We start from the raw sequence: 13,519 nt of genomic DNA, 5'->3' as shown, positions 1-13,519 counted from the left end.
AAAAGGGAGGGACTTAAAGTAGAAAGTTGGGGAGGGGCTGGTGGACTTGCCTTGAAGAAGCTGTGTTGATGTGACAAACCCTGGTTTTGTTTAAATTGTGTTTATTTGGAGAGGTTTATGGTGGGGAGACTGAAGCTCCCCAAGCTATTCTCTTTGTGCCACTGGGCAGAATGAGGGGGTGATATGTATTCCTTGACAACCTGTCCCTTGAAGTCCCTGGAATGACTCGTTCGCCTCACATTACGCCTTCTTGGTATTTTTCTCCTGTCTTCGGCTGACTAGCTGCTTTGCATCATTTTACTGTATGTGTGTATTAAGGTTCACTAAGGACCCCTGATGGTACATTGGTCAGGCACTTGACTGCTAGCTACAAGATCAATGCTTCAAACCTACCAACAGTTCTGTGGGAGAAAAAACCTGGTGATCCTTTTGATTATGTTACGACCTAAAAACCTCCCCGAGGCAGATCTGCTCCGCCTCACAGGGTTGCCGCGAGTCGGAATCAGCCTGGTGGTACAACTGCAGATGGGGTTTGGGGTCTGATTATCTTTATTTGACATCCAGGACAGGTAAATCTGTAGAGGCAGTAACTCAATTAATAGATCCTTAGGGTTAGACAAGGTGAGATCGGGGGAAATGGGACGTGCATCCTACAAGAATGAAGACAGTGCTCTGAAATTGATTGTGGTCATGACTGCACAGCTTTTAAATCTGTTTAAATCGTTGAGTTAGACCGTCTGTGGAGCAAGTCAGTAAAATGGCTCAGCAGCAGCAGAAACCACAGCCCGCCACCCTCCATGAGATCAACAGGACCTGTCTCCAAAGGTGCTAAGAGTGCTGTAAGGTGCTCAGGAAGTAGGAGCCATTTTTGTGACTGGATAACCATCTTTCAAACTTCCTTTTTGTAGAAACGGATTCAGCAGTACAGAAAGAACAGAGAAACCAGACACCCGCCCCAGCTGCAGCTCAAACTTCCGCGCCTTCTAAGTACCACCGAACCCGATCTGGGGGAGCCAGGGATGAACGATATCGATCAGGTGAGGGGGAACTTGTGGGAGGGCCAGAAGAATCGTTTGTACACCGACAGTATGCGTGATCAGGGCGGCCTGCAAGCTTCTTTTTGATGCTTGGTTTGGTTTTCCCTGGAAGCACCGGCAGGTCTTCATTCATTCACCCAGTTGTTCACCCGGTGAATACCCACTTTATGCCAGGTGCCGTGGAGACCCATTTTGTGAGGGGTGGGGGTTGATCAGCAAAGACCATTTCTTCTGTGAGGGAATTTAAAGGTGTTAGAGGCAGGCAAGTAGACAGGGAATGGGGGTAAATGATAAGGTGGAAAGTTAGGGTCAGGTAGAACGGTTGTGGGAGAGCTCAGTAGACCTTTGGAAGAAAAGGTCATTTTGTGTTTGCCAGAGATGTTGATTAGCCAGTCTCTTAACCAGTGGAGCTGGAACAAAAACTCAACTAATACCATTTCAAACTAATAAGCTTTCAAACGTACTTTATTTTGACCCAGAAAGTACCCACAGGAGGGGAAAAGGCAATGCATGCTGGGACCAGGCTCCTGCTCACACTGTGATGGGGGCCCCCTGGCTACTTGTGCCAGACGCCTCACTCTGTTGAGCAGAGAAACAAGCCATAGACCTTGAGGAGGAAAAGTGATTTAACAAGGGATTTCCACGATCATCTACTGTGTTTGAGCTCAGAGTGGTCTCCGTAGCACACTTTATGTTTAAGAAGTGGCCACATAGTCAAAAGACAGACTGGGACAGTTTCTCAGTTATCTAGTGCTGCTCTACAAGGTACTGCAAATGGATGGCTTTAACAAGCACCTTTATTCTCTCAGCTTCGAAGACTAGAAGTCCAAATTCAGGGTGCTATCTGTAAGGCAGACTTACTACCTCTTTCTGTTCACCCTGGGGGAAGGTCCTTGTCTTCTGTCCACATCACTGGACCTTGGAGAACCCTGACCTCAGTCTTCCCCTGGGCCTAGGAGGTTCTCAGCACAGGGATCCTAAGTTCTCCTTTCCTGGTGGTGGTCAGGTCCCTTGTGTCTGTTGACTTCACACTCCTTTCATGTCTTGTCAGACGAAAGGTGATCCAGCCACACTTTACTGTGTCCTATTTAAGGGAGTGGTAGCCCACCCTAATCCCCGTATAACTGATGGGCTGATTACATCATAGGTGAACATTACATCACTAGATAACTGCCTTTTTTTTTGGTGGTGGGGTGGGTGGGTAGGGGATAAGAGGTAGACAGACATAATTCAATCCTCGATGGCTACTCCTTTAGTTTCTTCAGATGTTTGTCTTCCTTGCACCAGCCAGGGTTGGGGTAACCTTTTCTTGAGGTGGCAAACAGAACAAATAACACCTTCTTGTAGAAACTGCTTTAGAGAAAACAAGGACCAGGACACAGGGGCAGAGCTGCCTCCACATTTTGTTGGCTGGTTTCACAAGATAAGTATTGTCATACACTAAGAGGAACATCTGAGAAGTGATCAGTCCCCCATCGTGTACCCCTCCCAAATAAAACAAAACAAACTGTAAACCACATCAGAATTTTCTTCTGTACCCAACCTGCTTAGTCTTGAGTGATCTGGTGAGAAGACTTTTAGAGAGCAGGACTTGTGAGCTGAGTGATGACAGACGGGTGTTGTGAGCCAGGTCAGACACCAAAACCAAACCCACTGCCGTCGAGTTGGTGCAGACACATAGCAACCTGGTAGAGAGTATTTGCCTTTACGTGAGCAGAGAGCCTCATCTCACTCCTACATGGTGACTCGTAGGTTTCAGCACCTACCACCTGCCTGCAGCCCTTTTGCCTGTCATCACACAGCACTACCAGGGCCCAAAAGAGGCTAGAAAGGTGATCAGAGCCCAAATCTTGAATAAACTGTCCAGTGACCTCAGTGCTCCTGCAGAGTTTCAGCATGTTTTTATTCCAGCCGCTCATGCTGGCACTGCAACCTGTGCACTCGACCACCCCTGCACCCTAGCGCCCTGACACAGGGTCTGAATGTAGAAGAGGAGCTGGATTGATGTCTCGGAAGAAGGAACAGATAAAAATAGCGGTGAAAGAATGGAGTCGAGAGGGGCTTATATAAAAGCACACCAGGAGCTCCTCCTCCTTGCCGACCACCCGATTTCCTGGGCGCCAGTTGCTTTTGAAGCTGAGGGACTGTCCATCAACAGCAAGCTGTAACCAGAATCGTGTTTGCTTCTCCATCGTACCTCCTTGGCCTTCTAGGAGTTTTGTTTTGTTTCCTCTTGTTCTTGATTGGTTACAGAATACAATAATAGAGTTAGTAAGGGACCACAAAGATGATTTTCTACATCCCAGGACCAAACTGCACATGCAGAAAAACCGCAGTGAGCTCACTCCACAGTGTGAAATTTTGACTTTCGCAGGCTATACCCCATCTCCGGACCCTACTCTCTTCCTCCAAGCTTGTCAGATGACTAAACATCAGCGTGCAGGTTGTGCATTAGCTACAGGTTAGCCAGCGGTGGAGACTCTTGGCTGGGGACAAGTTTAATAGTGAGACAGACGCTTGTCTCCTTGCTCTTGTGCCCTCCCCCGTCCCCCCCCCTCCCAAGTTAGTAATGAGAAGTGAGCCAGGGAAGAAAAGTTATTTTTAAAAACCTACACATACCGAAAGCTATGAGAGTGTGGCAGTACTATCAAGAGGGGAGAAATGAAAAAGGCGTGTAAGTATGGATTTTAGTTGAGAATTCTGTTTTCCAGTGGATTCAGAATTCAACTGTATTGTCAGGGAAAGCACAACGCATGTGGAAATGGAAACTCTGAATTCTGGCTTCTCAGAAGAAGAAGAAACCATCTGTAACCACTGAAGGGAAACATCCATTGCAGGGTTGAAGGAAGCTATACTTCCACTCTGCCACTGCAGTGTTTGGAAAAAGGGTACATTGACTTGTTGCCTGCCAAAATAGCTTGTTTTTGGGGAAAATTGCAGGCATTAAAAATAAAATGATTGGTACACAGGAAGGATTGAATATTGACGCCAGGGAGCACGACTGGAAAATCCTAATTCTCTTAGTTCACAGCGGTTTATGAACACCCAAGGCATTTCAAGGGATCATAATCAAATCTAAATAGAATTAATGTTTCAAGCTTAGCAGAAATATGAAGAGCTTGTATTTACTCAGTTTAGAATATCTGAACTGATTCTCTTCTTTATGCTTAGCCAAGAGAAATGTCAAATACATGATTTACTCCGTCCCTCTTGTTCCTGCACATCGAGGCTCCCAGGTGTCAGGGTTAGAGGTTTGGAAAATACACTGGGGAGTGCCCACGGCGGAAAGTGATCAGTTGAAGATCACTTTGATAACTACCCTGGTGTTCTGTCTTAAGAAGTTACCTTCAACAGAGTAACAAAAACCAAGCAAAAAAGGACTCGGCGGGATCATGTGCATCATTTATTCAACTCCAACATTAATGCCGGGAAATGATACCCAGCTTCCACGTGCTTCTGTCCAAAGGCCGCTGGTCGGAGACCAGCCTGGGATGTCACTTCTTTATCCACGCGCGAGAATGGCTGCTGCTGTGAATGAGGAGACCTGCCAGCTGTTAGCAAATACGCGGCTTTGCTCACAGAATCACTGTGGAAAGTCCCCTTTTGACAGGGCCGTGTGACCTGCGACTGCAGGTGCGCTAGCTTGTTAGGGATTTCACACAATGGCAGGGTAAGACCAGGCTCTGCTAATTAATCCTTGAAAAGTTTTATAATGGGAACAGTCCCCTGATTTGGGAGAATTTGCTATCACCTGTTTTGTAATCCTATGCAAGTTGCATTTGGAATCGTGGTGCTATTTTTAATGAATATGTGGGAGCTTTTGATTTGATAGTCTCAAGTGCCCTATTATTCAGACAGTGTTTTTTCTCTCTCCGTGTATGCAGCCAGTCATTCATTTTCCACGACTGCAAAGGCCCATATTTCATGTGATATAAAAAAGGGTACTTTTCACATTCTAGCATATCTGCAATCAGGCAATGTTTTATATCAGATGATATCATAGATTTAATAAAATATGGCCATCTTGACACCACTAAGAAAAGCCTCAGGGACACTGAAGTAGTATAATAAATATAAATGCACCATAAAATTATTTCAAGTCAGAGCCAAAAGTAAGTTGGTACAGCGATCTTTTTAAAATTTTTTTATTTTTTAATCATTTTATTAGAGGCTCATACAACTCTTATCATAATCCATACATACCTCAATTGTGTAAAGCACATTTGTACATTCACTGCCCTCATCATTCTCAAAACATTTGCTCTCCACTTAAACTTAGCATCACCTCATTTTTTCTCTCCCTCTCCACATAAAACCTTGATAATTTATAAATTATTATTTTGTCATATCTTGCACCGTCCGAAGTCTCCCCTCACCCTCTTTTCTGTTGTCCATCCCCCAGGGAGAAGGTAGCATGTAGATCCTTGTAATTGGGTCCCCCCTTTCCAACCCACTCAGTATTGCCACTCACACCCCTGCTCCTGAAGGAATCATCCGCCCTGGATTCCCTGTGTTTCCAGTTCCTATCTGTACCAGTGCCCATCCTCTGGTCTAGCCAGACTTACAAGGTAGAATTGGGATCATGATAGTGGGGGAAGGAAGCATTTAGGAACTAGAGGAAAGTTGTATGTTTCATTGTTGCTATACTGCACCCTGACTGGCTTGTCTCCTCCCTGCTACCCTTCCATAAGGGGATGTCCAATTGCCTACAGATGGGCTTTGGGTCTCCATTCTGAAATTCCCCTCGTTCACAATGTGTACAGAGATCTTAAAGGAATAGCCCAGGAGTTTGCCAGTATTTAAAAATTTTAAATACTCATAATCTTTGCTTCAGAAATTCTCCTATTTGGAACTTGATATAAATGCTGATGTAGATGTAAAATTTTTTTTAGTTATGTAGCATGTGATCTTATTATTAAATGGTAAGAATTGATTTATGTTAGTTGGGACATAAACTCAAAACCAAACTTATTGCCATTCAGTGGATTCTGGCTCCTGGTGACCCGATAGGGCAGGGTGGGACCTGCTCCTGTGGGCTTGAGACGGTAACTCTACGGAAGTGGAAAGCCTCCTCTGTCTCCCACGTAGCAGCTGGTAGTTACAAACTGCTGACCTTAAAGTTACCAGCCCAACATGCATCCTCATCTGCTCCCACAGTCTCAGATCTCATTGAGGACTTTCTGTGTGCTGGGGAGTAGACATTTTGCAAGCATGACCTCTTTCAGTCCTTCCCCAAACCGGTAGGTTCTGTTATCCTCATGTCAGTGTTATTGTCAGCTGCCACTTCTCATGTAACGCCATGCATATAGGGTGTGTACCTAGAGGTGAGACTGTTTCTAGGAGGTAGTAGGTTTAGGGAAAAAAAACTTTACTTCAGCATTGTACATGTTTGGATCTTTTTCAATATGTATATTCTCACTTAAACCCAAACCAGATTCCTGCCAACAAGTTGACTTCAGCTCACAGCGACCCTACAGGACAGAGCATTTGATAGCCCTGGATAAATGAATTAAGTCTTTTGAGTCCTGGATCAGTTACTGTTCTTAATGTTTCTACTCAAAGTGTGGGTTCTTTTGCGTCTATACCAGGAGTTAAATGCCACCGTATCTCCCTCTGTAACCCTACCTGTGAACTTGGCTGTGTCAGTCTGATCTGGTGACAAGCCAGGATCACTTCACTCCCATGCTAATACACTCCTCATGCCAAGGAAGGTAAATGGAGCTCAGTTCAGCAAGCCTGGATTGAAGCTTCCCGGGAGATGAGCATAGTGATAAAGACATGCTGACTTAAATGAACCGGAACCTTCTTTTCAACCAGTGCTTGTTCTATATGAAGTATAGAGGCGGTTCAGACTCAGAGTGACCCTGTGTCTTTTATCTCCTTCATTGACCTGTAAATGAGCTTTGCTTTGCTGTTCTGTCGTTAGCTGGTTATTGTCCTGCATACGGGAAGGCTCTCGGGGAAGAAACTGAGTACCAAAGATGGAGGAGGAAGTGGTGGCACGGGAGCTACTGTGAAGGGCGAGTAGCAGTATGTAGAAATTCCAGGCAAAAGAAACATAATTTGTAAAGGCAGGGGAATATGAGTTGCAAAGTTTGAAGATCTACTCCTGACACCACCCCCACCCCAGCACACAGCTCATTAACCTGAGTTAATGTAATTGCCTTCTGTTACAGACTTTAGTCACTGCTGCCTCTGCCACATTAAACGATGTTGAAGGAACGGGTGCCATTGAAATTAGTAAAATGGCATGGCTGCTTGTTGGACTGGAGGGGATTCCTTGAGTTGTGCCTCTCCGCCTTCCCACCTGTCTGCTGTGGCTACGAGGACACCTGGGGGCTGTGCTGCCTCTGGGCCTGAAAGTCAGTTGTGTCATTAGGCCTTTCAGAAGAAAAGGAGGGCATTTCTAGCAATAACAATGTGCTGAATGAAGCCCATACAGGGTGACAACCGGGGCTGGCCAGTGTCTCGTTCTGCGGTGCCTTCGGTCGCTGTGCATCAGCGCCGACTCGATGGCACCCAACAGCCGTGTTAGTGTTTGTAATAGTTACTGCAGCTAGAACACACTTTCATGTTGTTTTGACCACTTGTGGGCTAATCATGGTAATAATCAGTTCAGGATTTTTAAACATTTCTGAAGCCTATGATCACAAGAAATTAAATACAGTGGTAAGTTATGTGTGTGAGTATGTGTTTATTGCAGAGAAGTATCCTAAGTGATCACCAAAGTTTTCAGGCATAAGCATATAGTAAAATACATTTCAGTGAGGGGGTAAATAGACTAAAACTAAAAGAAGAAAAAAGGCAATAAGAAATATCAACTGTGAAAAATAACTGATATGCGCTTCAGGAAGTTTTTTGGGGAAATTCCATGATCTTTTCATTCCATTTCTCCACTGGTTTTTGAAGCCCCCTTGTTTACGTCAGATGAGGCTTTCTACTCCCAAAAAGATTTATAGTCTCAGAAACCCACAGGGGCAGCTCTACTCTGTCACTATGAGTCAGAGTTGACCGGAGGGCGTGAGTTTGGTTTGGGGATATATCTTCTTTTTGTTGAAAGTATGCAATGCCAAAGATGCACCATTTTAACAATTTCTGCATGTGCAGCTAGTTCAGCGACATTGGTCACGTTCTTCAAGTTGTGTACCGTTCTCCCTGTCCCTTTCCAAATCTCTCCACCAGCATTGTCTTAAACTCCCTGCCCAAGAAGCCCCCTATCCAGCCTTTCTCGTTGCCACGGTCAGATTGATGTCAATGAGATAATTCTATAAAAAGATCACAGTGCGCAAGGCAGACATACTGTGCTTATTAAGATAAACACTTTTAAAAATTCAAACAGACAACTGATAATTTTGGTTAAAGGTTTAAACTTTAAAAATTATCTCAAAGTTTTGGGAGCTCATCCAATTTTAATGGCTCCAGAGCATCTGGTTTTCGTTGACAATTTATTATCTGTGCCACGTTTATTCTATAGAATCTTTGATCAATTTCTTATGTCTCATGGCAAAGGAAGCAGTCCCATGTACCATGTCTTAACTACTTTATAATAAAAACAAGCCAAGAATAAGAGTTGAAAACTGTAAAATAACATTTTCCACTTACCTATTTGGGAAAGATGAAAAAACAGTGGTCCAATGTCAAGGTTGTACATAGCTATGGGAAAATGAACACTGCTGTTATTTTTAAACTTTTTATTGTAAATTAGTTGAAGATTTGCAGAGCAAATATTAGTTTTACATTTAATAAACCATACACATGCTGATTCAACCATTGTAACCCCCCTCCTGAATATCACTTCTCCTACATCCTCCCTTACTGTCCTTTCCTGACCCTCTTAAGCGTTGTCTCTGGGTAAAGGCTGTGTTTTGATCTTACATGGCTGATTATTCTAATGTCAAGATGCATTCAGTTCCAGACCTGAAGACTAAAGACCGTTCGTAGTCTTAAGACCCTCACAAGTCTATCAATCAGTAAACCTGGTTTCTTTATGATTTTGAGTTTATTTACACATTTTTCTCCCATTCTGGCCAAGACCTCCTTTTCAGAGCAGTTGGTAGTGGTCATTGGGCACCATTCTAGTTCCTCTGGTCTCAAGGCTGTGGAGACTGGTGTTTTCGTGCTCCATTTGTCCACTGGGTTAATTGTTTCCATTTGTCTTTCCTGTGGGTGGGGAGAGACCAATAATTGCACCTTAGATGGCTGCCCATTAGCTTTTAAGACCCCAGTCACTACTCATTGAAGTAGAATATAAAATATTTTTACTGTGAACAATATTATGCGAGCAACCAGGCCCGACCCCCCAGCACTGTGGTACTGAATCCCCACGTCTAGCCACTGGTTCTCTCAAAGTGTTTGTCGGTGTTACGTTTATGTAACTTTGTCCCCGATATGCTGCACCCTGTAGGATAAACAGAACTACTCCTTAGGGCATTTGAGCCCTTGGTAACAGCTCATCTTCCCCCACAGAGTGACTGGTTGAGTCTGACCACCTACCTTTCAGTTGTACCTGCCTTGTAATAGACGGACCACCCTCTATCCAAACAGTATGTCTCCGTGGTTCTGGAACCAGGAGTTCAACCATGTCTTCTGGGGCACACAGTTCAGTCCAGAACAGCACTCCTACTCTTCAAAAGAGCCAAGGTCGTGACATTGCAAAGAAAGACTGGGCATTTATTTCAAGTTATAGGGAGATAAATACACATGACAACTAAAAGAAAACGTGTGCTTCTGTGTTGGATCCTGGATCAGGGAAAAGGGGGATAAGACAATGAACTATGTTGTTGGGACAGTTGGCTAAATTGGAATAGGAACTGTGGGTTAGGCAATAGTGTGCTGGATTTGGGGAAATACATTTTGCTTGTAGGAAATGCTCATTTGTGGAAGAGAAGGGCACACTCTGACCTCAGCAATGGTTGTAACTAGCAATTAGACCTGCTGTCTAAGGTGAAACTGTTGAACTCATTATATAGATAGTAGCAAAAATTTGGAAACAACTTAATTTGTGGTCATAAGAGATTGGTTGAATAAATCATGGTTCCTCTGTACAGTGAGGTAGTGTGCAGCTTGTAAAAGGATGTTGGAAAGCTTTGGGGAGGAGTGTTTCCAGAAGCAGGCCATAAAGAGCTGACATAAGTCATAGAAGCGAAGGAGAAGCTGGAAGAGCCCTAGGCAGGGAGAGACCCCTCTGAGGATCTCGGTTGAGGAGTTTGACCTTGTTTCTTTCCAAGGCAAGGCCCTTAAAGTTGATGGGACTCTTGAGCCTGCAGTTCCTTTGTTTGCAGTTGAAATTCCCAAGGCAGGATTTGATTGGTTCAGCTCTTTAAGGAGGCATAGTTGTGCAGCACAGCCAGGCCTGTCAGGATGCCTCTTGGCTATGTTTCGTGCCCTTTCCTAGAGAAAAGGGGCTGGCATTTTTGTGAACGGGGAAGCCACCTCAGTTGTTGCCTACTTCCTTTGGGTTTTCTAAAACTTAAAATAAGCAGACTACAAAACATTGGGTCTGATGGACTCCATCCCATAACAATGTGGGGTGGGTGGGAGAGAGAACAAGAGCTCTGATTGCTTGTGCTCCTTCTAAGGTTCCTCTTAGGCGGCCAGCCCTGGTGGAGCTGTGGCTAACCGCTCCTTTCAAGCTAACAAGAAGGTCAGCAGGTCACACTCAGCAGCAGTGGTTCTCAACCTTCCTCACGCCGCGACCCTTTCATACAGTTCCTCATGTGGTGGAGACCCCCAACCATAACATTATTTTCGTTGCTACTTCATCGCTGTCATTGTGCTACTGTGATGAATTGGGCAACCCCTGTGAAATACTCGTTTGACCCCCAGGTTGAGAACCAACCGCTGCTCTCGTGAAATCAGTGGCCATTGGCTTCCATCAAGTTTAAAAAAACAAAACCCAAACCCCACTGTCCTCTAGTCGATTCTGACTCATGGCAGCCCCGGAGGTCAGAGTAGAAGTGTCCCTGTGTGGGTTTCCATGGAGATCTTCACAGGAGCAGCAGGTGGGTTTGATGTGGCCCTGGCTCCTGCTGTCCGGGTTCCCAGCCCTGGGACACTCCCTGGGCCTTGACGTGGACACGATGGCATTGCCATGTTGAGTTTGTGCTCTTTGTAAAGGCGGGGCCCATGAGTGACACAAAGGGTTTATGTGCAAGGCTGGCCTTTCCGCCTTACTCAGTGGTTCCTCAGAAGAAAGGCCTGGCGCATTTGGGGTGGTTTTTGGCTTTTTTGTTTGATATTCAGGCTGTCAGCTAAAGTCCTCAGTGGTGGCCCAAGTGGCAAACCAGTAACGTCTCCATTATATTTTTCTAGATTCAAGCCAAGCCTTCCGCTCCTGTGGTCTCGGCCAAGTATGCTTTCAGACCGTTCAGCCCATCTTAAATGTCTTTTCTTGAGAAATACTGACTGTCCTCCAGTGCCCCTCCCCTCCCTCCACCTCTCCCTCCTCCATCACTGGGGCCAGCAGAGGTGGGAGTCCCTGTCTGGGCACAGATGCATGTTAGGCTGGAGAGACTCTCCTCACTACCCCTCTCCACCACTCCCAACACACACACACACACACACACACACGCACGCACGTGCAATACCTTGTTTGGTTCATTATGTCCTTGAATTCTGCAGTCTGTATTTTTCATTTCGTTTTTGTTTTTCTTAACTGGTCTAAAACAATTAGTAGAAATCACTTACACATTTCCTTGTTTTCACCTGGGTTGAGGCCATGGTCATCTAACCCACAGTGGGGAACACGTGGTAACAGCCGGGAGCTAATGAGTGTAAATGTTGAATTTTTCAGACATCCACACAGAAGCCGTTCAAGCCGCACTTGCGAAGCACAAAGAACAGAAAATGGCTCTGCCCATGCCAACCAAAAGGCGGTCCACGTTTGTCCAGTCTCCCGCAGATGCCTGCACGCCTCCTGGTAGGTTTATCAGAACCTGCTCTCTCCGTCAGTGTGCTCTTGTCGTGCCTGTAATACGCTCGGTGCTTCCTTTTCTGAGGTAGGAGCTGAACTCTCTGCATCAACAGCAGTGACTGGGGGCCCACCGAAGGAGACAGGTTCTGATTGTCACATCATCAACAACACACCAAAAAGAACCTAAGAGCTATTATAAAGTGTTTTCCCTCCCTTTGGAACCTCCAGCATTTCTGTATGTGATTCCCCCACCCCACCACAATTTATATAAGCCAAAGTTTAGGGTCTCAAAAAAATCCTGCCAAATCCAGTAATGTATATAAAATGTGACCTCAGACTCCCGCGTTCTTGAAAACCCCTGTCTTCCTCAGATGCCGCAGTTGTAGGAGGAAGTGGAGTGGGACTTTTTGTGCATCGTTAAAGATGGGAGTAGATTTGAAATCTGTATGAAAGTGTGTGAGGGGCTAATGCATTTTGTGTACATCGATATCATTCTTAGAGGGATCCATTTCTGTTCGACGGGTCCTGAGTTACCTTCATGCCATCCCCACTCTCCAGGAGTGCGCCTCTGTTTTTTTAAAAACAAGCAAACTTTATTTTGGGGTGAAATCCTCTTGCAGGATCTTGATGTAGACCTCAGAGACTAAGCATACGAAATCTGTTTCAGAACCTCATTTTGACGAACGCCTTTCTCTTTACAGTCTTGTTATTGGTAAAGTCATCTTTGGAGAGGGTTTTCCTCCCTCCACGGGCTCTTGTGGTCCACACTCGCTGTGCCGGTGGGGAGCCCTAGGAAGGGTTTGCATTGTTGGGTCTGACTTCTCCTCGCAGCTGGCAAGCTGTGGAGCTGTTTGCCCATCCCGGTTCATAGTCACAGTTTTCGCCCAGGTTTCGGCAAGTATGTCAGAGCATTGGGGTGTACTGTGTGTGCCCCCCGCCCCACCCCTCACATATGTGGTATCAATATGTTTGAAAGAGAAATAGCCCTGTGGCTTCAAGTGACTCTCAAAACATGACCAGAGGCTTCCTCCAGCAGACCCCCACAATAAGACATTTTGTGTCTGTACTGCTGCATACTTGAAGCCCACTCACTCGAAATCTTGGATGGCTTCCCTTCCACATTCGTACAGCACCAGTTGGTTCTGTGGACAAAGGGGGCTCTCAGCTTAGCAGCGCTTCCTTGTTGGCAAGATTCCCCTGCAGTGCAGCTGAGGGTTCACTTGTAGTCTGTGGCAAAGGGTAGGAGCCACGTGACATGTGGCGCCCAGAACAATTCTCTCCACTGCTGAATTAAAGAGATGCAGTGATCAGAGTAAGTCATCTGTGCTCGTGGCCTCGGGCTAAATGGGGGAGTCCAGCAAAGGATCTTGGGAATTCTCAGAAGGAATGGAAGCCATTTTTACCCCTATTTTATGGCAGTCATTGCCTGAGGGGAAGAAACAAATGCTGCTGTTCACTGCTGAATGGGACCTGTTGTTGCTGGCTGCAGCGGCTTGTGGGGTTGTTGAGTCCATTCAGTCCCCTAGCGCCCCCAGGGGCAGCAGAATGAACCGCTGCTTGGTTCAGCCCC

At 45.6% G+C, this 13,519-nt stretch overlaps 1 protein-coding gene across 4 annotated transcripts in view; it reads left to right on the top strand.

Annotated features, from left to right (window-relative positions):
• DIP2B (disco interacting protein 2 homolog B) overlaps nucleotides 1-13,519 on the top strand; it is a 226,851-nt gene that overhangs the window by 136,580 nt on the left and 76,752 nt on the right. For all 4 annotated transcript variants that reach the window (XM_075551696.1, XM_075551694.1, XM_075551692.1 and 1 more), the window contains exons 3-4: nucleotides 909-1,037; nucleotides 11,830-11,955. In XM_075551696.1, the coding sequence (XP_075407811.1) occupies nucleotides 909-1,037; nucleotides 11,830-11,955 (255 nt within the window). The remainder of the gene's footprint in view (nucleotides 1-908; nucleotides 1,038-11,829; nucleotides 11,956-13,519) is intronic.

Source organism: Tenrec ecaudatus, chromosome 6 (assembly GCF_050624435.1).
Source record: "Tenrec ecaudatus isolate mTenEca1 chromosome 6, mTenEca1.hap1, whole genome shotgun sequence".
Lineage (NCBI taxonomy): Eukaryota > Metazoa > Chordata > Mammalia > Afrosoricida > Tenrecidae > Tenrec > Tenrec ecaudatus.
This window is presented reverse-complemented; position numbering and strand designations above follow the sequence as displayed.